General features: G+C 41.7%; 1 protein-coding gene across 1 annotated transcript in view; it reads right to left on the reverse strand.

The window, feature by feature from the left end:
- Positions 1 to 2012: 2012 nt before the first annotated feature.
- Positions 2013 to 25003, reverse strand: part of PLB1 (phospholipase B1) — a 90874-nt gene continuing 67883 nt past the window's right edge. Inside the window, exons 46-59 of the mRNA XM_069800333.1 lie at positions 23007 to 23067; positions 22267 to 22325; positions 19696 to 19754; positions 18489 to 18532; positions 17139 to 17238; positions 15680 to 15731; positions 13720 to 13800; positions 12610 to 12675; positions 11965 to 12059; positions 10721 to 10802; positions 9255 to 9359; positions 8066 to 8161; positions 3903 to 3977; positions 2013 to 3417 (exon numbers count right to left, since the gene is read on the reverse strand). Of these exons, the coding sequence (XP_069656434.1) occupies positions 3196 to 3417; positions 3903 to 3977; positions 8066 to 8161; positions 9255 to 9359; positions 10721 to 10802; positions 11965 to 12059; positions 12610 to 12675; positions 13720 to 13800; positions 15680 to 15731; positions 17139 to 17238; positions 18489 to 18532; positions 19696 to 19754; positions 22267 to 22325; positions 23007 to 23067 (1197 nt within the window). The 3' untranslated portion in view covers positions 2013 to 3195. The remainder of the gene's footprint in view (positions 3418 to 3902; positions 3978 to 8065; positions 8162 to 9254; positions 9360 to 10720; positions 10803 to 11964; positions 12060 to 12609; positions 12676 to 13719; positions 13801 to 15679; positions 15732 to 17138; positions 17239 to 18488; positions 18533 to 19695; positions 19755 to 22266; positions 22326 to 23006; positions 23068 to 25003) is intronic.

Consider the following 25003-nt stretch of genomic DNA (forward strand, 5'->3'; position numbering starts at 1 on the left):
CAACAGCATAACATTTATTCCCAACGCCCTTCACAACAACCTGAGCTGGGCAGCAAGGCCAGTACCCACAAAGGTCCTTTGGATGGTGACTGTTCATGTTGGCTGAGCTGTAGCTCTTCTCCAGAGGAGGAATTTGTAAAGCCTGTTTTCTCAGGATGCTAGGAAATCATTTTACACAGAAGAGGTGCTTTTGAGTGGTGGGTGAGACCACGATTGGCCAAAGCAAAATCTTCGGCTAAGATGGCATCCATTTCATGCATTTTTCTATACAGACTTAAAGTTTCTCCTAAGCCTCTCTTCTTTTGTGCATCAGTAGGGAATCTGGCCTACTCAGCAGCCCACTGAGGGAAAATGCCATAAGGGCATTTGAAACCAATGGCATGTTATTGCAGAAAAAAGGGGGAATGGACAACTGACAGACAGGATGCACAGATTACTTTCTGATTTAATGTGACACTGAATGCAGTCAGACTAAAATCCAGACCTAATCATTTGTAATTTACTCCAGCTTAATATTACCTCTGCTTAATAAGCACAGAGGGAACGCTCAGCAGTAATATCTTCAAGGAAATAATTTTGCTTGTGGAGCAGCTGCAAACTGCATGATTCTTGATGTTTTGGGTTTTTTTAAATGTCAGTGCAGTTCATCACATGCTTCAGTCTGCACAACAAAGGTGCCAGAAGATACTTCCATACACTAAATAAGAAGCCTGCCAGTTCCTGCTCCAGCTACTTTGTGCTCCTGCTGTAGTACTGCATTAGAGCTACACCACAGCTACAGAAACTAGGGGAAAACTCTCCTGCTGCAGAAGCAGCACAAAGCCAATAAAATTTGAGCTCGATCGTTTCTCAAAAGCATCAGTAAAGGCAGTATTCCTTACAGAGCTGAATGCCACAGGGAGCTGAGGACCTGCAGTCCAAAGAGTCACCTGGGCTCCCACACAAGAATTATTTCCACTCTGGAATCCTTCAGGATGGTGGAAGAGCTAAGAGCTGTCTTTCACCTCACTTCCCAACTGGCTGCACCTCCTATGTTTTGGTTTTCAGAAGCTCAGAACAAAGTTTAGCTTTCTAAGTGAGGAAAAGGAACGTCTAGTTATTCTAGCAGGGCCACCAGCATGAAACCCAAGATGCGCTTGTATCCATCTCTAGGCAGGACAAACTTGATGTGAGAAACTGCAGTATTTTGTATCTCTAACTCATGCTGTAGGACCCCCACCCCACTTCCTGCATGAACACATGATTTAGAAAAGTAAATCAGCACTGAACTACTGTTTTGAGTTTCCTTTAAAATACCTAGTAGCGATGGAACGTTCTGCAGAGAACTATATCTTTTTACTCCTTCACAAGCCAAGAGCTGTATGAGCAGTGCTCATACATGAGAGTCCAAGCTCCCAGGAGGGAAGAGGACTCAAGAACAACATTCAGGGATGAGAGGAGATTGTAGCCTTCATGATTCACTGGGATATTTGCTCAGGTTCCTCAGCTGTAAGGCTTATATTTTACAATGTTGTCTGAGGTGAAGATGCTGTGGAATGGACTGGAATACAGTAAATCTTGTCTCCTGCATTGCAGGTTTGAGGCTGTGTTTGCTTCCCTTTACTGAGCTAAATAAATATCAGCAGTTGGGATAGTAGATAGTTAATGACCCACAGTGAAGACAGGGACAGGAAGAGCAGCAGAGATGCCTGTGCTGCACTGAAACAAGATGCAGGTGCTTCTGTTTTGCATTCCAAATATACCCCCACTTGGCACTGCATGTAGAGCTCCCAGACACACATCTGTGGATAAGATTTAGGCAAATAAAAGTCCTACTAGTAATAGCCCAACCTTTGAGTACAGATCAAAAGAGAGGCAAGTGCAGCTACAGTCCCTGAAACCTGACTATACAACTTGTATTTTACCCACCTCTTATCATCTTAGTAAGGACAACAACAGGAGTGAAATGGAAAAAGGAGGAGTCTGACGATCTTCTGTGTGCCTAATGAGTAGATTTAGGAACACCACAACACTTTCTTTCCTGAAACATTTTAATTTTCTGCTCATTTGCATTTCTGGAGTGGAAACGTAGTACACCTCACAAAAAAAAATCACACCAGTGCAAACCATATTTTGACTTCAGTAAAATAAAAAATTGAAGTATGTGACATATATAGGAAATAACAAAGATATTGGAAAACAAGATCACAGGGAACCTGTGAAGTATATTCTGTACTAGTAGATCATATGCATTGACCTGCAAGTATAAAACAAGGAAAGTCTAATTTCCAGGAACGACCTCCTCTGAAGTCCTGATCAGAATTTTGAAAAAACTTTGGAAATTCTTCCTTGGAGAACAGCCATGGAGACTCCAGTATGGGAGACCTGAACATGCCACAGGTCCTATGAGAACCATTCAGCCAGGCTAGGTTGCCAATCAGGTACCTCATTTTTGTTTAGACCCCCTACTGCATGCTAGTGAAGAGATCCTCCTTCACAGGAAGAGTCATTCTGGAACAAGCTGCTGTACAGCGGTGGGCAGGAGGATACAGGGCTGCCCTTGGCTCTTTAGCCGTGGAGGGGGAGTGATGTGCATGGCCCAGGCCCACACCCAGTCCCAGACAGATAGAGCCTGGAGTTCAAGGCAGTGGAGAAGGTGCAGTTATTCTAGCTGTGCTGCCCAGCACCGCACCAGGGATGCCACATGGATGGTCCAGGTTACTCAGAAGCTGGCTTAAAGATGTTTCCATGACATTGTACTTCCCTGTGTAGAAATGGTCTCGCTGAATCTAACATGTGGAATTGCAGCTTTTCTTTTTTATCTCACTTACCTTGCTATTGGGGAATACCAGGTCACAATCACGGACTTGTATCTAACATTTTATATAGAGTTTTATAAGAAAAAAGGGCAGATGCACAATCAAGGTGCCAAGATGCATGAATGAGTTTTCTCACTTCATGCAAGCAATTGACATCCTGAGTAATATTCATGAAATGGAGAATTGCATCCCAGAATGAAAAAGCTTTATCACTTTGAACTTCATCCTCCACTTGTCTGATCTGCAGAAGCTAACTTTCTGATCAAGATTATTGGGCCCCAAAATCCCTGACTTAACCAAGAAGCTTCATTTATATCCAAAAGCTTTTTATTCCGCTGGTCTCTGTGTCATACCAGGGAGCAGCCTCAGCAGAGACAGATGTTTGTTCCACTTTGCTTTACAGAGATGTCATTTTAATGTTCTTTTCTGTGTCAGCCTCATGTTGGTGCCTCTTGACTCTTCTTCCTGACACAAGCCAGATGAGTAAAGAACCGGCCAGGACTCCAGCTACTGCAGCCACAATGACAGCCCAGTAGGGGACTGAAGGTTTGGTTTTCTCCAAGTTGAGATCTGAATTTCTGAATCCACTGTTTCTCAGTGTGGAAAGAAAGGGTTTCTCCTACAAAGGGAGAGCAAAGGTTTTACTGACCACAGACCACTCAACAGGCAGCATTCAGACAATATGCCATCACCCCTTCCCAGAGAAGAGCTGTCAATCTTTAGAAAGAGTATCAGCTTTTTCTGCCTTCTGTCTACCTTAGCTTAAACTCTTTCCCGCCCTATTGCCTGAAAGTTCCTAGAACAAAAAAAGGAGGCATCTCAGAGAGCAATGGCATCATTTCCAAATTTGTTTGATGCAGACAACCAAATGGAAATATGTAGACCCATTAAAAATGGCTTAAATGAGAGGCTTTCCACTGCAGTGAGGATAATTTTTTTTGCATTAAATTTTAAGTAGATTTTCCTGTGTGTAACAAAACAGGAGTATATTTTAGCTATTCAAAGTCTTCACAAAGACCTCTTTTAAAGAATTTTACCAATAAGAATAAAGGAGGAAAATATAACTGGTTAAAGGAGAGTATGGACATCTTGGCCTTTACTTACTGAGTTTGGACACTTAAGTTTTGATCTGTCATGGGTAAAGTTGTTGTAAGTCTGCTTTTCACCAGCTGGCTCCAACTGAAGAAGAGAAAAGCAATAGTAAACATAATGATGATTTTTTTCCTCCTCAGACTCTCCTGACTTGGGGGGTGTTGTGGTTTAACCCCAACCAGCAACAAAGCACCACGCAGCTGCTCACTCACTCCCTCCCCACCCAGTGGGATGGGGGAGAAAATCAGGAAAAGAAGTAAAACTTGTGGGTTGAGATAAGAACAGTTTAATAGAGCAGAAAAGAAGAAACTAATAATGATAATGATAACACTAATAAAATGACAACAGCAATAATAAAAGGATTGGAATATACAAATGATGCACAGTGCAATTGGTCACCACCCGCCGATCGACACCCAGTTAGTCCCCGAGCGGCGATCCCCCCACCCCCACTCCCCCCAGTTTATATACTATATGTGACATCACATGGTATGGAATACTGCATTGGCCAGCTTGGGTCAGGTGCCCTGGCTGTGTCCTGTGCCAACTTCTTGTGTCCCTCCAGCTTTCTCGCTGGCTGGGCATGAGAAGCTGAAAAATCCTTGACATTAGTCTAAACACTACTTAGCAACAACTGAAAACATCAGTGTTATCAACATTCTTCACATACTGAATTCAAAACATAGCACTGTACCAGCTACTAGGAAGACAATTAACTCTATCCCAGCTGAAACCAGGACAGGTGGTTACAACTTTTTATCCACTCTTTTGGTGCTTGCAGCAATGAAGAAATGTGGTGGAAGGTGCATCACAGAAAAGTTTCCAAACATTTTAACACTCATGAACTGAAGAAATTGAGAATCTGATGCACTGCCTCCAGAAAAACTCCTTCAGGAAGCAAGGAAGAGGAGAAGCCTTTCCTCCTTTTGCACTGAGTGGAGGAGAAAGTAACTCTGAATACCACATACTTTAAATATTCTGCTAAAACAAAGTGGTTCACTATATACCCAGTTCTCCCACGCACACATCTCAAATGACAGTATAAACCACAAAGAAAAAAAAAGAAAGAATGACAGATGTTAGTTATGCTACTTAGCACAGTACTGAAAGAAAGATGCTTAGGTGTCACGGTGATGGAATTGACTTCGAAATGATGTAGAGTTACAGAGACAGGATAAGACGGTGCCAACCTTTGCAGTCTTCACTCAGACAAGAAATTCCCTGTGCGTTTTAGCTGAGGCTGAGTTCGCAAGATTGCAAGAAGTGAGTTAAATAGAACTTTTTATACTATCAGTTGTCAGCTAAGTTACAATAGCTGACCACAGGCTCACCCTGAGTCCATTTCAAACTCAAAATATGTCCAGGCTAATGGCATAGTATTTGTGGTTGGTTAGGAGCGCACATACCATTGGTTACCATAGTTAAGCTAGAGAGTAGAGGTTTGCTCAAGTGTTTACAACTGTGTATGGACAAGCCTGAAGTAATGACTTCAGGATTGGCCCAGAGACAACTGCAGAGTTGCCATTCAGCACTTCTGGGAATAGAGCGCAGAGGAGTGCTGGAGCTTCTGCTATTGTCCACATGTGTATTTACTGTCCTCAAGTGATTAAAGTGTCAGCTGCATGTTGGAGAGAAACAAAACCACAAGTCAAACACAACAGGGAGAAAACAAATTCTATTCATAAGATTTCCATATGGAATCACTGGGAATACTTTCTCTCTCTAGTTCAGTTAAAGAAAAAAAAAAAAAGGAAGTAGAGACTGAAAAATGAAAAGAGAGAGATGACTGCAGCAAAATGTGACCAGAGAAGGGAAGAAAGCTAACAAGTGGAGAGAAGATGAGAAGCAAAACAGAATGCCAAGTTTTGCTGTTTGTTGTGGGGTCCTGCTAGACTCATATAAGAGTCCTAACCACTTGGCCTGCCCGCCAGCTAATGTTGTGAAGACTGAATTTGGTAGTTTTGTTGCATCTTAAAGGGAACAGCTCAAATTCTGATGTGATTATCTGTAAGATGTGTGGCTTATATCCTGTAGCATTCTGTCTGCAGTACGACTGTGTGTTTGTAGAGAATTGTAATACTCCCTGTGTCAGGGCACTTGGTAAGGAGTTTGGCGCAGAGCCCAGACAAAGGACAATAAGGTGCAAAGTTCTGTAGCCAGCCATGCTTGCTTCATCTCTATGTGATCTGTTCCTCAGGGGCATTAGCTTCTGAGCTTTGAAGATGACAGTATACCCATGTCCGTGAGCATACAGGGCAACTTCAGGAAGAAACACACAGCTCCTCTAAAGCATGTGGCAAACATGGAGGCAGAACACGAGCTAAACACACTGTCCAAGTGCTCTTCTCCTGGGCCAGGGAACCAATGAGGTGGATTTGGGATCAGTGGGGGCCCCTTAAGACTACAGAATCCTCTGACTTCAAAAAGCAGGAGCATACTTGGTTTGTGTGAAGCAAAAAGGGCAAAGAACATCATGGTGAGGAAGAGGCTCCTTCAGCCATCCCTGTCCCTGCATACCCACGCACTGGCCAGGCACAATCTGGCCCTTTACATGTACTGACAAGAATCCATGTCATTTGGCCATAAGCCTACAGCCTGCTGAGCTTTTCAGGGAACAGGGAAACAATACAGCCTTACAGTAAGCTTGCACAGCCTCGCCGTACATGGACTGCAAGTGAAAAGCAGGGATGTGTTACAAGAACTAAATTTAAATAGTAAACAGTAGAATCTTCATTTGGCATAGACTGACAGATCTCTACAGAAGGGAATAGTTGCACTTCACATCAGTAAGAACCTGATCCCTACCACCCCAGTAGAAAGCTTTGTGTCAATATCCTTACATGCATAGGAAATGAGTGACAGTCTGGACGGAATAAAACTCTGGTTGCATAGAAAAAGGACTGATAGGGAATCAGGAATGAGTAATGGCCAATAGGAACACCATGTGGCAACAGAAAGCCAATTTAAGGCTACCATATGTCCAGTTACCAACTCTTTTTCTTCTTGAAACCTGCAGCCATGCTTAATTTGAATGTTTTCTGCATTTGCCTGGTATTTCTGGGACACCATGAGCCCTCTTCAAGCTATTGCACGATGAAGCCTACCAGACTGCTGTCATTTGGAGTCCCAGAAAGGGAAGATGGAAAATAGACAGATTTGCTGTGCATGCACAAATCAATTATTCAGAGCATGGGCATGCACTATATGTCTACTGCTTTCTATAAACCTGGACTTACAGCTCATATGCTATACTGGGCAACTGCACAGATTTCTGCCATGCATTTCCCACTCCTTGTGCTCAAGTTCATTCTGAAGTATCCTGGACGTTTCTTATCTTGCTCAAGCCTTTACTTAAACAAAAAAGAGATTCCCCTCCATTTATGCTTATTTCTTGTACAAACCAGGATACAGGATTTCTGCTACCACCATATGTTTGGGTACTGGTGTTTATGAGACAAGAGGAAGAAATTTTGCTGTGGCATGAAAATGCCATAGTCTTCCTTCCACCATGGGAAACATTATGGTTCTGAAAGCAAGTGTGACCTTGGAGCTAACAAGTCCAGCGTGTGCCTCTTACACACTCTTCCAGCACTGTTCAAAAACTATAATTTCCTCCAAAATGACAGAAGGAATATGCCTGCAAGCAGAGGCATCATAGGTGTGATTTCAGTCCCCCATTAGTTTCAGTGACTCTGCTAGAATTGCTTCAGATACTAGAGTGGGTGGTACAACATGTCCACACTATTAATGGCAGCAAAAATTCATCATCACATGTATGTTTTCCTAACAAATCTAACAGAATTTACTGAAGAAGGGAAGCTCATTCAACATACATTTTAGGGAAACCTACAGGACTGAATGTTTAACTAGGCTGATTTTCTGCTTTAATGCAAGTTATTTACCAAATAAGAAAGGAATTTTTCATTACATTAAGACTCTCAGGATTTCTCACTTTGAATGAGCAAAAGTCTTACTCTCTTTTATGCAACATGGTTGCTTTGGATTGTATTCCTGAGAAATGCAGGCTGAGAAGGGTCTCAGTGTTGAGCAGACCCCCTCTTGTTAGGGTATCAATTTTATTTCTTGCTTACTGTTTTGTTTCAGACATCTTTCTCATGGTCTTTTGTAGGGACTTCTACCATAAACACATAAGGATCTAGGTCATAACCTCTTACCATGTTATTCCAGAGAGCCATGGCCATCTCGGCATAGCCTCTTACACTGAAATGAAAGCAGTCTGCAGCAAAGAAACTCAGATCTGGCTTGCCATTCTGCAATAAAAGCAAAAATTTATTTCTCAGCACATTTCAACCTTTGAGATCTGACATATTATATCTAATAGGGCACTGTACTTGGCATACCCACTTCACAATTTTGGTAAACTTCCTAAAGGCAATATGCATATATTTTGACGCTGCAAATAAACTTAGGTACTCCTAACTGTGGGCTGATTACTGCATCTTGAGACCTTCTGTGTAACGTAGCCTGCTCAAGTTCACACAGCAATTTTCATAGCAAACTTAAATTTGTCATTAAACCAACAGTCCCAGCTCTTATGTGGACTCTGCCATTGACCCACACTCCACCTTGCACAGAACTGATAGAAAATCGGTTGCATATTCTCACTTGTTAAAATTCCACAACTCAGACTCAGATTTACAACCTTTCAGGTGTTGAAATTTTGCTGAATTTCAGACAGCAGTAAAAATTGCAGGCTTATCCAGCTGTGGTAAATGTCTTTCCTAGGGAAAATTTGCCTCATCAATATCAATATGGTAACCATTCTTTGGACTTGAAAGCTGCCAGAACAAAATGGGGATGATATGGCAAAAGAATCAGTATTATGCAAAACTGTGTGGTTTTGACCAGGATTCATGCTGAATATTTGTATCCCTAAATATACACCATACATAATGCTAAAGCTGGAGAAAAGAAGGAGAATCAATGTTTGGCTTCAAAGGCTGCTTCCTGTTTCCAGGCTGGGATGAGCTAGGCATACAAGTGCTGGTCTCCATGGGAAGGAAACCTGGACATACTCTGTAACCTAGATCAGAAGAAAATTGTGGTGAATGCCAACCGAGCCACCAACAGGGGAAGCAAAAGGGGAACCAACATGCAGTTTAAAAGAAGCCAGAGGGTGCTTAGTTTTAATGTGCGCACACTACAAACGATTCCTGAAGCCATTTTGATTCACAGGCAACACAGTCTTTCCTTTCTTCTCCTCTGTCACTCATTGCAGGTTCCACCCTGCGCTGCTTGACTGTGCAAAGAGAAGAAAACACAGTCCTGGTGGCATGGATCTTGCTGCCTTAGAGAAATCAAGGTACTGGTCCTTGCATAATGGGAAAGAACAACAGGACTTACGCTATCCAGGGGCAACAAAGTGTTTCGAAAAAACGGCTGCATGACAACGGCAAAGTCCTCACGCTCTTCATAACGACCGCTGTTGATCAGCTGTAAGGCTTCAGCCTGCATAGAGTTGCATGGTTGGAAACAGAAAAATTACTTACAAGGTTCTTCTAACATTTGTCAGCTATCAAAAACATGCATATTACAATTCTTTCAATGTAAGAACCCATAAATTGTTAGTATAAATCCAGCTGAATAGTATAACGCAGTCCAGAGAACAGCTAAGAAAATAATTTGGTTCATGAAGAGATTTTCATGAGGAAAATGCACAGAAGCTAGGATAATTCAAAATGTAAAGTTGTTTAATCTTAAAAAAAAAAAAAAAAAAAAGAAAGTACTTTGTACCTTACTTATAGAAGTCAGTGCTGCACAATCACAACGTGATTCAAATTTACAGAGAATTAAAAAAAGGAATAAGGCCAAGTTTTTTTAGAAGTGACAAATGAGTTCAGAAGGCCAACTTGAGACTGAAGTGTGCTTGATTTTTCAGAAAGGTATGCTTGAAGTAAAATAAAACTTAAGCTTTGAAAAGTCACCTGCCACTTTTGAAATCTATGGCAATAGTCATTCATACAGATAATAAAAACATCTAGTTACTTGCCAGCTTATGGGTATAAATTCTAATGCTTCTGGTCATATCTCAAAACATTCCTAACCTCACTTCCTTAGTTAAGGAAAACGTCCCCCTGGGTGGGTTTATACAAGTATTTTCCAAGATGGATTTTTTGAGCATTGTCAGATTCATCAAACAACATCCACTGCCAGAGCCAGAATAGGAGGACTGGAGAACATAATGTGAACAGATACAGTGATTCCTGTATTCAAAGGATGGAATGATGCAAAAAGCTTCTGCTCCAATAGCTATTTATAGCCTTTGTTAAATTTGAGTGAATCTTATGCCTGAGGCTATGAAAAGTTACTCTCAGATAGCAAGCTGACCCATGGTAAGCTATCTGTGTGTACACTCTCAGTCCATGGCAAAAGAAAGGAATATCAGGTTGGGTTAGTTCATTTTCTCTGCTAATTGTTACCACAAAACAGCTAATGCAACATAATTTGTCACTCCTGCAGTGACATGTTAACTCATGTGAGCTATTCATTGGATTCATAATGGACAAGCACGTATCAACTGAACAGCCATCATCAGGAACTCCTCTTCAGCTGTTGAAACAGCAACAGGAAACCGAACTAGTCTTAATATGCCTCCAGCTCAGAACCAAGGTCAAATCATAAAGAAGTATAGAAAGATTTGTACTACTGCTAACTGGTTAGCTGGGTAGGGTTTTAGTTAGACTTAGCCAAGCTGTTTCCCAGTCATCCCTCTCTGTCCTGCTGAGGATATGCATGAGAGGAAAGGCAGTGAGGGAAGCAATTCAAAAAGACACAAGTGAGGATGACCAGTTACAGAATCAAGGTATTACCTGAAAATCTCTGTTAACTCTCTTAATTTCTTGTAGTTCAGAAGAATTTTCCTTGGGGTTTAAGAAACATGGGCAAACATTCCTTCAATGAAAGAAATAGTAGAATTAAAAGCCAACCTGGAATAGCCTATGCAATTATTCAACAACGTGTGTTTGCTTCAAGAAGCTCAAAGCTCACATACTGAAGGAGATCCACCTCATTGGCTTAGAAATGGACAGATACTTCAGAAAAAAATCCCTACTGACTTAGTTTTCAAAGTGAACACCTGTCACAGCTGGTAATAGCTGCAGGATCCACAACTCTTGAGTCAAACACAAAAGTGTTCAGTATGTCACACATTAGCAGGAAATCACATGTGTTAGAATAAAAAAACCCAAACCCTACATATAGGTTTACAGCAGATTTTCAGAAATCTGGGGGTTTAAAGGTAGAAAAGATAAATTTTTCATGTAGTCCTACTCCTTAGACCACTGTGTTTTGTTCTGTTATTCCCATATCAGGAGATAATAACTTGTGCTTCACTGAAATGCATCCTCTAAGAATGTGCTTGGAATGAATATGAAGACATCAAGAAGACAGTCAATTCATTATTTTCCCTTCTAGTGTGTTCCAGTAGTTAATCACTTCTTTTATTAAAAATCTGTGCCTAACTTCATTTGAATTCATTAGACATCAGCTTCCAGCCACTGGCCTTTGTTATACCTTTCTCTGCTAGACTAAAGAGGCTTTTCATGTCCATGCTGACTCCTGTAAAGGCACTGCTGCTTTCTTAAACAAGTCCCTCAATCTTCTTTGAGTTAGGATTTTGGTCTCCTCCATTAGGCATGAAAAGCAGTTCCTGGTTGTGCACTCTGCTGTATGCAGCCCAGCCTGCACCATGAGTAATGCAGCACTGAATACAAGGAGAGGCATCAGGGATGTCAGCCTGTGCTGCTGAGCAGTGAATGGCTAAGTGAAAAAGGCTTTGAAGTTCAGTTGTACGGCAATTAGATGGTGACTTGTGCTGTGACATGCTGCCTTAGAGCTGAGAAGAAAAGTGATGACTCTGCTATCTACAGACGCATGCCTTCGAGCTGAAGTACTGGAAGAAGTAATAGAAAGTTGATGGGAACTAGTGTGTCAGGTAAAGGCTGCAACAAAACTAGCTTGGAAAGCTCGGTGTGGATGTCCTACTGTAGAAGCAATTTAGACTGATCCAAAAAAAATAGCACTTTAAAGGCAAAGACCTGCTTTGCTCACTTACTTTGCTGTCAAAGCGCACCCCGAAGAGCTTGCTGCGATGTGACGCAGTCCAGAAATGTCTAATATCTCCACCATGTTGACAAAGACTCTTGGGAGCTGCAGGGATTATAATAACCAGACATACCAAATCACAGAACATGATACCACTACAAAGTGAGAAAGAAGTGCCATCCGTAGGTCAGGGAGTCATTGCAAACTACACCAACTGCAACCAATGGCACATGCAAGGCTGATGTATAAAGGGAGGGGGAGACGTACAGTGGATGTCAGCTAAAAAATTCCCGGCAGCTAATACAAACTAGCTGAAAAGCTGCTTCACTCCCTGGGGCAATTTCCATTTTCTCTAGGGTAAATGAAACTTTGTACAGTTGGTTTAGCCATCAAAACTGGCAGTAGGGTTGTGCTATGTTTGGTCTGCAGCAAAAATGCTGTGAAACACACAGTTTTCCTGAAACTGCAGCCGGCTTTCTCACGGTATTATCTAATACAGTTGTTGACATGCAGTGCTGAGGAGCAGTCTGACTCCACCTATTTGGAGGATGACCTTGTACAAAACAGAATCACTGACAGTCTATCAATCAGAGGTGAGAAAAACATTGGTGTGCTTGCCAGGAAAATAGCTTGCTCGGGTATCTTAAAAACTTACCTCCTCATACAAAATATCCAGAGTGTCCTGAAGGTGCTTTACATACTTTTGCACTGAATAGGTTTCCTGTGTAATTAGAATAAATAAATAAATAAATTGGATCAGTCTTATTTCAGGAACCAAGATGTTTAATTGTTTTGCCTGAACAAAGGAGTCCACAGACTCTCTAGTTGCAAGGTGGTCCTTGAGAAGATATACCGACTCAATGCTCCTTTTTGCCTTCATTGGCAGATATATTTTCAGATCAAGAGGTTTATTGTCACATGTACACAGGTTATATAGTGCTTGTGTTTCCTTGTCACTAATATATTCCCTTAATCTCTGTAGAAAATCCCAAGGTATATAATAGTTCTTGGCAGAGTCTTTGCCTGCTGAATGACTACGTAAATCACGTTTTTGGATTTCATGTTTTCTTTTATGGGACCCAGATCAGACTAGTTTGCCTTATGAACAGAGCGATACCTTTTTGTTAAACTGCCAATCTGGGGAAATTGATAAGGAGGCAGTCAGGCCCCACAAAACCCATAGGCAAAATGACTTTGTGACTGTAGTTAGAGGTGTAGCTGTGGGGGCAACGGCTATGGGCAGCAGCCTCTAAAGGAAAAAGAGCAAAACTGAGAGAACAGTCCCTGGTCATTTCAATGAGCTGGGGTCCAAACCCCCCGTTTGTGCCACAGGAACCTTTTCAGAGGGGATGGCCACTGACAGCTAGATGAAAGACATCTTTTTCACTATAATTTCTTTTGGTGTAATTCTGAAGCAAGAATCAGGCATCCTCAGCAATTATTGCATTGAGACACTTTCCAGAATAAAACTTCACTTGTGTCCCCATAACAACATGTCTAAGACACCATGCTGTCTCGATTGCTTTGTCCAGTTAAGCTGGGAGAGCTCTTCAGTTTATCCTTGGTGTTTTGTTCAGTATGGGGCAGGTTGCTTGTTCTTAAGTAAAGCTATATGCTTGTTTCTGATACAATACAGATGAAAGGAACAGGACTTCTAAGTGCTTTTTAAACAAAGTGGAACTTTGCTCACTGAGAAAGGTTATATTTCCAGGGCTGGTCACCTCCCAAGTGCTTGGATGAGCATGCCTAATTGAGAGATACAAACCTCGTCCAAGCAGTACTGGCATAGGTCGTTGCCTCCAACAAGGACAGTGATCAGCTTCCAGTCTTCCTTGAAGTTAATTTTCTAGTAGCACAAAAATAAACAGATTGCAGCATCCATTGCTTAGGCATGCAGAGGTAACATTCACAAATGGGGCTAAACAGGGTACAGACAGCATGGCAGAGCAGAGAAAGGAGGCATGCTGAGTTAAGTTGGCAAAAGAAAAGCATCTGTCCAGGGGGAAAATGTGAACTGTTTGCTAGTGTAGCTGCAATTCACCTTGGCTTTTGTAAGGAAATTCCCTTCAGCAGACAAGACCTGTCAGGGTAGCCAAGCATGGACATGTGTTTGTGGCAGCAAGCATGCCTAAATGAATGTTAGCGTCAGGACAGGGATAGACAGGAGAGATTTGCCAGCCATGGCTGAACACTGCAGGCAGCATGGGGACGAAGCAGTGTGGGAGTGGATACTGAAAGTGACTCATGGAGCTGTGGAACGGGAGCTGCTGGGCATCCCTGCCAGCTGTGCAAGTATTACCCCATGGCCAGGAGAGGCAAAGGGCACCCCAGGGAACAGGCAGCTGGATTGAAATAGAGGAGTCCAGGAGGCTGGCAACTTCACTGAGCTCATATAAGGGCAGCTACAGCATCCACGTCACGGCAAGCTAACAATAGACACTGCTGAGAGCTGGATCTCATCAAAACATTTTGTAACATTCAGTACAAATAAAGGAATCAAAGGCAACTATTTTTAGTGTGGTGCATTTACATAACAAACAGCTGCAAAAGGTTCCCACAAATAGAGGAAGGGCCTGGGAATCACCCACAGATCTGAATTCTCCTTCTTAACCAGCACTTTGCTTGGAAAGCCTTTCATGAAGAGCCAAAGTACAGCAGGGACTTCCCCCCCTCCTCTTTTTAAAGTTGCATAAAAAGCAGTGAATAAAACAAAGCTCCAGAGCCATGTACCATTTTATTGAAGAGCCATGCCAGCTCCTTTCACTCTGCCAGACAATTGGTAATGCAGAGTAACTGACAGTGGGGTTAGCATGCAGCATCCATCAAGAGTGCTGGCACAGAGAGACACATGCTTTGACAAATCCTGTTTATTCATTACCTTCCTCTCCCATTCAGCCTGAGCCAAGGAGCACCAGGCACTCCTATTCCTTTACAGGGTGCTCTCCCTGAACCAACAGCTCACACCCAGACAGTCATCCACTCCAATTCAGCCAACACTTAGAGCAGGGCAGCCTTAGTTTTCTCCCACATTTCCTCCCCCCACCCTAAACTTCAGCAGCAGCCACTGAATTAAAAGTGAGTTGCCTGTTTCGTGCCCTTTGTGGAGCTGGCACAACAGGCTGGTCCACAACACTAGATCCCCTACTTAATTCCCTAAAAGCTTGTGGCATGACAGGGATTCACCTAACCCTGAGGTTTCTGGCCACTAATTAATCACTTGCCTGCTCAGAACCAGGGTTTCAGAGGGCCTAATCTCCTGGGAAGACTTCAGTTTTCCCCCTTCCCAGTAATACCATTTCCCAGACCCAAGGGTGAATAGTGTGATTCATATTGGTCACCAGGTGCCTGCTCCAGCGATTTTACTCTCAGCTTTTATGACCTCCACTTTGAATGCTGCTGCTCAAGTAAGCAGTCCTCTGATCTCCCCAGAGCCTTCTGATCTCTCCTTTTTCTCACTACCATCCTTACAACCCCTAGCCGCACTGCATCCTACATTAGTCTCTGCCTTGTGTGTTTGTATCTTACCTGCATGGATTTGTACAGGTAAATTATCGTCTCCTAAAGGCTAATCCCAGGCACATTCATCTTGGAAAGCACACCAGAGACAAGGACGCTGACTTTTCTTCCATCAGTAAAGCACTCTTCACTACTCAAGCATCCCATCAATTAAAGTCATCTCCCAGAGACCACGGGAGCATTGAGGGGTGGCCCGAAGCTCCACTTACCGAGCTGCTTCTCATTAGCTCCACCAATTCACGTGCTTGGGCTGACATATTACTGTAGAGAGAGGACAGAAGCATTTTAGATGCATGCTCTGAAAGCACATCATCTTCTTGCTCTCCCACTCCTCATTTCAGGGAATCTTAGGATCAACAGAAATCAGTACACAGAAAGTGATGCCTCAAAAGGACAGGCAAACATAGAAGGACCAAGATCAGCAGCAGTTGCACAAGTGAATAATCTGATCTGAAAGGGCTTCAGCTAGGATGGCTGCCAACTGGCAAGCAACTGGGATGAATTCCTCCCATCTCAGAGTTGGCTTAAGTGTGTTTTGTTTGGAGAAAACCATTAATACCCAGATGCACAGAAATGTTTAGTTGCATAACTCCCTTCAAAATCTAGTGGGGGAATTTGTTACTTACACAGAAGCTGGGCATCTAACCAGCCTTCCTGATCTGGCCTTAAATTCCTACGGCTTATCTTATTGCTGCAAGATATTGCTTACACTGTGGAACTGCCAGCCTGGAGAGTCCCAGTCCAGCTCTGGACAGGATGCAACCTCCATGGAGCAAAGCACAAACCATGCTGAGACACCAGCTGGAAACTTGAGCTCCTGATATACTAGCATGAGACAGTGCTTAAGCTAATTAGCCCTGCCTCTCTCCAGCAGCTACACAAATGCAACTACATTATTTGCACTCTCAGAACCATACCGATTGCCCTAGTCTTTGGTCAAGGTACCCACAAATATTTAGTAGCTACACAGGCTTTGCTACCTGTCCTGAAACTCTCTTGCAGTAAATTTAATGACTGTTAAAGGTGTCACAAAGTCTTGGAAACAAATTCCATGACTATTCATAGAGCAGGCATAATATATGCAATACAAACTCTTTCACATTTTGGTTCTTAACAGACTAGTAGAGCTTTTCTTCAGGAGGAGAAAGGAATTAATTCACAGCTGCTCATTCTGTTCTTTTTCTTTGCACTGCAAACATGCATAGTTTTTAATGCCATTAGGGTAGCAGTGGGCTTCTATTTGTTAGTTTGAGGCACATCTCCCAGAAATCAAGGAATAAAGGAGAGATGGTCATTAATTGTTTCTCATTACAGATATGGCCTGATAGTGAATCAGGGACCTGCATACCAAAGGCTGGTAAGAAAAAGGTACTGATAGAATTAGAAGCATAACTAAGACATTGGCTTGGAAATTGTGAGTAGAGGTTAAATGGAGAAAGGAAGTTTCTCTTTGTCTCTAATTTAGAAAAAGATACAAATAAATCCCCCAAATATTGAATTTAAATACTATTTTAAATAAATAAATAAATTAAAAACATCAGACCACAGAAATGTGCTCAGTACAAGTAAGTCATCAGTATTAACTCAACCTTAACATGCAGTTCAAAGATAATCTGCCAGTCTACCAGTTCTCACCCCTTGCCCTTTCTCAGTTATGCTTGTGCTTACCGTGCTGTGGCACCTCTCTCTGCAACATTGAACCCAGCTGTTTCCTTAGAGCTGCCAGTGGAGAAGCCAAAGAGGTTTGGATTGAATTTTTTCAAGATATCTTAAAAAAAAAGAAAACACAGTGTTTAATCTTCCACAGTACAACTGGCAATATTGCCTCCCACAGAACTGCAAGCCAATTGAGTGGTGAGAATACAGACCCGGGTTTTCCCCTCATTCACTGTGACCTTACAGAAGCTATAGACACACCTGCCTTGGAGACTTCAGTTACTGTCCAAACTTCAGCACTGCAACTATTTCTCTACGTGGCCTCAAGAAGCCAGAGTCTGGCAGCCCAGGAGGTGCACAGGTCCCAGGCAACTCACCAGTCTTGAATTTGAGTGCCAGAGTAATCACCGTTACTTTCCTTCATGTACCAGGAGCAGATGCTCTGAATATGGCCCTCTACCTCCCACTCCTCCAGCTACCCATCAAGATAATAATATTTATTGCAGAGAAGTGAATTTTATTCATATTTCTAGATTTCACCAAAACGCTCAGTGGGGAAGCGTGGTGTCTGAAAACTGTTATTGTTACTGTGTCTGTAGTGCTGCCTGAAACCTCTTTATAGAGTCTCATTTATAATGCATTAATGAAATGCACCTTCTATTTTTCTTTAAACACAGCAATGTGCGTGGTACGAGACAAAGCATAACAGATTTTATTACCAATGATGTCAGGTATTGTCAAACTGCTCCACAGCGTGGATCACATACAAATAGATGAACCACTGTGAACAAAGTCCCCTCCAATTTATGGTCATGCTGACCACTTACTGGTTTCTATGGCAACTACAGGGACTGATTACATAGAACACTCGGACGAGAAATTTATAGTATTTTTAGATTTTTTTCAGTGCAATGTAGCAATTTGAAATCATCAGGAGGAACCGTAACTTTGTCAACAACACTGTCTAGATGGACCACTAATTGTTTTACAACCCTGCATTTGCCCATAACCATTACAGTCAGTCACTGGAAAACACAAAATGAAAAAAGGGAGGAGCAGGTCTGCCATGAACTTCTGTCATCTTCAGCACATTTACTCCTAATCATTTCTGTCAAAAGGACAATACAATCACATGCAGGTCCTGTGATGTGGAGGGGCTGAATCAACTTTACAGGTAGTCAGGCCAGTCTGGGTTTCGGCTGTGACTCACATGAACGGCTCATATCCACAATAGATGGGCATCCCCCACTGTTCGCAAGGAAAGCATGACCATTTCCAGATGCTTCCTAGCATCCACTTAGACTACTTTCAGAGTAATACCCACCTTTCGCTTTTCTCACATTGATTTTCCAGGATACTCACTGGGTAAAGTAGTCTGTGTCTCTAGGGTCCCATCACCTCCAATACTACAAAGGGAAAAAACAAAATCATCATGTACAGTTAATCCTGCAACCATCTGTCTTATTGTCACCATATGTTGCTGTAGCAGCCCAGGAAGGTTAAAAAAAAAAAAAAAAAAAGACTAACCTCAAATAGGACTAAGGAGATAAACCACAAGAATTCAGGGAAAGTACTGAAAGGAGATTTCACATTAAATCAAGCAGGGCATCAGCTAAGATCAAAGCTATACCTCCAGACTGGGAATAAAGCATACTGGGAGAACTGATTTTTCATATAGACATGCTGGGATGCCCATCACAGAAGGGTGTATTTCCTCACCAAAGTTGCTCTACATGACCTTGCTGAAACTACATTTGTGTGCAGTTATGCATAGAAGAGAGATTGCATTAAATGCTCATTAACCACCTATCTGGGATTCTGCAATGTTCATTATGAAAAGAGCCTCTGCCTCTACCATTTAAAACTTGTCTGTGGGCATAGCCAATACATTCTTATATCACTTCTGGCAGCCCCTCCTGAAGATATCTATGCCTGCAGATACATACAAGGGGGGAAAAAAGGATGAAGAAAAGAATGTATACATGCGCACAGGCTTATCAACTGTACTTCTGCTCATATGAAGTAGGCAGTTTCCTTCCACTCTAGCATGGATATTGAGATTCATACCCACTCTGACAGGTATTGTCTTTGTGCAACAACAAAGATGTTTGGGACATCTTCAGTGAATATGCATGCAGTGCTCTCATCATGTTCATGCCAATCCACAGTCACTCAGACTCTCTAGCGTTAGACACCGCATTAGATAATCACAGCAACAGCAATATTTTGAATAAACTCCAGAGAGCCTAGCAAAAGGCTAAAAGAATTCACTCATATTAATAATCCAGTACTGTCAGACACACAGGACCATGCTTGTAGCAAACAGGTCTGGTTAAAAAAAAGAAGCAACAAAAAACCCACACAAAATCAAACACAAAATACCCCCATATGAATAATTCCCTTTCTCTTCTAGTCCTGACTCCTCCAATCCTCACCAAGCAATACTTGCTCTCAGCATCCTACCCCTGCATTTAACATATTGAAGTATGTAACTACACAACCAGGTGACCCACAATTTTAACTGTATCTGTAGACAAAAATAGAGAAAGAGAAAATTGAGCATTTTCACCTCCAGGAAAGTCCCCTCCAGTCTGTTTGTAGGTCAGTTGCTTTAGCTCCTACTGCAGTCTGGAAAGAATAATTCACAAAAAAAGTGCTACAAGTTTAGATAAGACAGACATCGCAATTTGAAAGTGCTGAAGCATTTTGGTAACTTTAATCTGCATCCAGTCAAGCTTTTGCAATATCCCAGTTTTAGCATAAATGGTCCATGTCCTTCTTCACCACCACACACTGGCCTCTGGGCAGCCCTGCGCGTCCTGTGCTTCAAATTCACAGGCTTCTCCTCATGTACAAAAGCAGCTCATCTAGATAGTAGACCGTGGAGCATCAGAGGAAATATAGTCCAGCCAGAAGACATCAAACTCTAAGGTCAAGGATATAAGGCTTTAGAACTACTGCTCTAATATGTTTTAGCAACCCAAAGGGGTCCAGATTAGCAGCAATGGACCCAGATTAACATCAACAGCTTTGTATTTGTTTGGATTTTTCTGATAGAAAATACTTCATCCTGGCATTTCCTGAAGAAAGCCGATTTTGAGAGATTTAATAATCCAGGACACCCCCCCCCAAAAAAAAAAAAACAACCCAAAACACAGATGAAAAATTCCCAGCTAGTTTTAGCTGTAAATAAATCAGCAGAGGAGCTGCTTTTAATCTGCCAAGAAAACAAATCGTTCGTGTAAAATCCACTTTTCCTTTGCTGGACCCACTCTGCTAGTCTAACACACAGACTTGATGAGGTGTAGGCAGGATTATTTTTTTTGCCAATACAGAGAAGCATGTTGACATATCTATTGCTTTCACTGTTCATTGGTGCTCAGAAGTCAGAGAGATGCATTCTAGCCAGAGACATGACTAAATTGCTCAATGTTTCATTAATCTCCAACTGCACCTAGACTGAGAACAGCCTTCCTGCAGTGTGAACTTTAATACCTTTAAAAAGAAAGAAATAAATAAAGCTAACAGAATAAAGAAGTTTGGGGTGAATTTGAGTACCTCGCAGGACTAGGACAGACGTCTAGCAAGGTCAGCACCCTGACTCGCATTCAGGACAGCCATTGTGAAAATGGGTTCTTCTGCAGCTTTATAGCTTCCTAGTGGTTTCACTTAATTTTGTATTCATCAAAAAGCCATGGTATCAATTCAGCCATAAACACTGACTGCATTCAGGGCTCTTGTGGGAAATACCAGGAGGAAAATCAATGCCTTGGTGGACCAGGACAGATCTTTGCTGCTGCAGTCCCTTGGTGCCAGGGATGGTTAGGCAGTACAAAGTGTGCACTGCTGCTGGCTGCACTGCACTTTGGCGCGCATGTGTGTGTATTTTCCCACACATGTGGGAAATACTCTGTCATTTTTTCTGCCACCCCCCACTCCACCAATAAATCCTTTAAAAAAAACCCTGACCACACCTTGCTGCGGCAATGCCGACTAATAGGAACCGCATGAATAATGGCAGTATGAAAAACTGCCTTGCTCAGCTCTTGAGACTGGGACCTCCAGCATCAGAGTCTGGCCCTTATAACTAGGGATCTCTGAGATATTTCATGTACTAAAAGAATTAAAATTTTAAAAAGAAGAGATTTGTGCTAGTGCACATGTCTAGCACAAGATGTGGGGGAGGAAAACAAGCAATTAATTTTAAAAGTCATGGCAATGGATAGGAGGGAGAATTGCAGGGTCATTACTGAGGTCTTCTAGGAAAAGTTTAAAGCTCAGCAGAGGGGAAAGCCAGGATTACATCAGGTCAAGCAAAATCAGTTTCAGAGCTAATGAGGAGGTGAAGACATGCACACCTGCCTGATCATTTAAGGGCTTTAGTCCCTTCAACTCCCTCTGAACTCTACAAGAGCTGAAGCTGCTAGAATGAGCGATGGTTTAGCCCAGGAGTTAAAATTCATGGGAACTGTTGACATGAATGTTTGCTTTCATCCCATGCCAGAGCAATTCTGTAGTGCTGTGTAATTCTGGAACTTTTTCTCAGAAAACTTTGGCACAGATCTGTAGTATTCCCTGCTATTCTTTTCTAGGGCCTTTGTCTTGTGTGCCTACTCTTTTCTTTTCAGTTTGCATTTCTTGGTACACAAAATACATCAGAGTTTTAACTGGAAGATGCCCAAACCAGTAAGCAACATCTGAAAGCAAAATACAGAAGTATCAGAATTATCTCAAGTGAGAAGCACTTAATTCTGCAAGCAATTATTTCCATAGGAATTTTCATCAAGATCTCTCATTGCATGAAAAATGCCAATTGCTTGCTCTTGATTTTATGTCAGAAAAGACTATTCCTATAAGGCAGACATTTCCCTTTTCAAAAACACTTGAACAAACTGTGTGCAATAGAGAATGTGATCCCATTTCTGTTCTGGCCTGAATTATTCATTACTGGATTACACAATTGCCAGTGTCACTCATATCCCTTCAGGCTTTCTTTGCAAAGGGACACAGGTAGATGAGTTTTGTTTTGCCAAGCCAAAGCAATTTGCTTTCTGTCTGATGATGGCTGACACGACCACATCTAGGTAGAAATTGACAATGGCTCTTCTTATTCTAAACATGGGAATACAGCAGTACTTACAGTCAGGGAATCTCCCAGTGCTCCTATGACTTTGATGTCAGCAGCTTGTAGCTCATGTACTAAATAATAGTAAGAGAAAAAAGCAGGATTATTGACAACTAACACAAAATACTGTTTAACAGAATAAAGATGCAAGTCTGGTTCCAGTCTGATGGCATTTTTACAGACTTTTAGGGAGAATGAGCCCCAAGTTCTGTGCGTCAGCTATGCAAAAGGCATAACTTCTTGCCTTTGCTTACAGCAGTGCACTCAACTAACACAGAAATAAATTGAACTTAAAACAGCTTAGGAAAAAAAAGGAAACAGATTAGATATGTTTAGGGGTGCATTCATTCAATCTCTTTTAATTGGTTTTCAGGTTTGGGTCATAGGTCAATACTTCCTATTAGCAATCTCCGCACAAAGCCTTCCAACTACACACAGCAGTCTGTACTGCACTCACCAGGTGGGTCAAACTTGCTGAGCCACTAACCTACCTAGCCAATTTTAATCTGCCATGTTGCTGTATATGATATATGTATATGATAAATGTGATCACATTTATCCATAGAGAGCATACCTGCTGTGATGCAGAACTTACTGTGTATGGCAAGACAGACTTTCTTCCTTTGCTGCTAAATATATCAGCTTATATTGTTTGCTTTCCATCTAGGGTGTGCAATTACAAGATCTTCTTGTTTTTAAAAACAAAAGGTGAAATCTTTCCTATTTGTGATTTTAGCTTACAAGTTCTTTCTCACCTGATGTTGGGACACGACTCGATGGAGCCTGCTCAGAACACAACAGGTCACTGCCCCAATTCTGAAATGGCAAGTTACAAAACTGGTTCACTTTGTGGTTAGAAGGTAATGTGGAATTCATATATGGTTTAATTGTACAGTGAAGGGCAAAACCAAGTAAAGACATAGATCCTAGATTGGTGCCTATATAGCTCAACAGTCCTTTCCTCTTCTTTGTGGAATACTGTCCAAACATTAATTACTTTTTGGTGAAATTTTCTAGCCTAAGCATAAAACTTTTCCAAAGGCAAAACTTTTCATCTAGAAATATTGCTTATGACAATGTTCCATAAGGAGGATTATTTTTTTTTTCCCTCCTGTACAGCCTGGAGATTTTATCCATGACCTAGAAGGTGGGGTCTCCAGGTTTGAAGTCCTGCTCTGTCTCAAAAGACATGAGATGTAAAAACAAATAAAACAAAAAATCAACAATAAAATCCTCTGCAAAGTTATAATATTATAATAATAACATAATATAATGCATTACTATCTCCCCTGTACCTTGCCAGAAACCTATTCTTTTCCTAGAAACTTTCAAAAAGGGCTTGCTTTCGCTGAATATAAAATTTGAAAAAATTTTGAATCTTCAAAAGTTTTAGTAAAGAGAGCTGTCAGCCTCTAAATAATTGGACTTTACCATACATTTGTAGGTGATATAATAGCTATTATGTTTATTCCACCAATTGAGGAAATTGAGTCAACCACACATTGCAGAACATCTTGGTTCACCAGCAGAGATTGCTGAGGAATGCACCACCCATGTGTTTCAGTAGTGAGCAACAATATTTGCTAAGAAGGCAGCGAGGGTAAAATTGTAACTGTTGTAATGGGCAGTCCCTGCAAGAGCAAAGACATTTGCTTATGCTGATCTAAGAGCTGGCCCTGCTTGGAGCAGGAGGTTGGACTAGGGATGTCCTGAGATCCCTTCCAACCTTAATTATTCTATGATTGCACAACTCTACCATTCAGAGAAAAATTACATGGACCAGTGGTCTTCAGAAAGCATGGTTAGTGTTAATCTGTTCTTGTAAAAAATGGTGTAATAGGCTCTACTATCAGCCATCTAGTTAAAAGCTGGTTGCAGAGGCTAGAAAGGACAGCTGGGCTTATTTTTAGATCAGAGATGAAACTGTTCCTTTATTCTACCATTTATTTTACCCTATCACTTAAAAAGCTATTGCTGTTGAGATTCAGTGGAAGTGCAGGAATTACCCATTAAAAGTGTAACTGCAGCTCTACAGATAAAAATCGCATTTCAATATTGCAAACCATGGCTTGCTGAAACAATAACAGCTCTTGCTCTTTGTAACCCTCAAGGCACAGAGAGATTTTCATAATTTGGCTAGGCATGAGGACCCCCAGTATGCCAAACTAGCCCAGCCCATTTTGACTGCCATTTCCAACCACACTTAGTCTGCATGCCTGCAGCCATTTCTCAAGAACAAATAACTGCCCCATTTCTTCAAGTCCTACACAAAGTCTGTTTCTGCAGTTTGTTTAATCTACCTTGTGGTAGTTGCTTAGTCATGGTGGAAAGTGAATCCCTTGGAAAATGGATTCCTATCACCTCTTTTGTATCTGGCCACATATCGAATATGTAAAGGTGACTGCCCACTGCAGGTTAAGCTTACTTGAGTGCATGGAAGTACAGTGGCTCAAGAAGAGAATACGTAAACCTTCCTCAGATCATTTGGGGTCTCAGGTTTCTAAGTTATCTCCTCTCTATTGTGAGGAACTTGCTATCTGAATTAATGATGCATCCCAGGTGACTCACTGTTGTCCTGGTTGAGCACAGTTTTGATACAATTGCACCAATTAATACAATTCATCTTGTTTGCCTTTTAGGAAGAGTTTAACATTTGTTTACACAGGAAAATTGCAATGCAAGATAGAATTCCCTTTCTGAAAACTGGTAATAGTTTCTCTCATCTATAAATTCAGGATGATGTGTGAACAGT

Source organism: Haliaeetus albicilla, chromosome 13, assembly GCF_947461875.1.
Source record: "Haliaeetus albicilla chromosome 13, bHalAlb1.1, whole genome shotgun sequence".
NCBI classification, from domain to species: Eukaryota; Metazoa; Chordata; class Aves; order Accipitriformes; family Accipitridae; genus Haliaeetus; species Haliaeetus albicilla.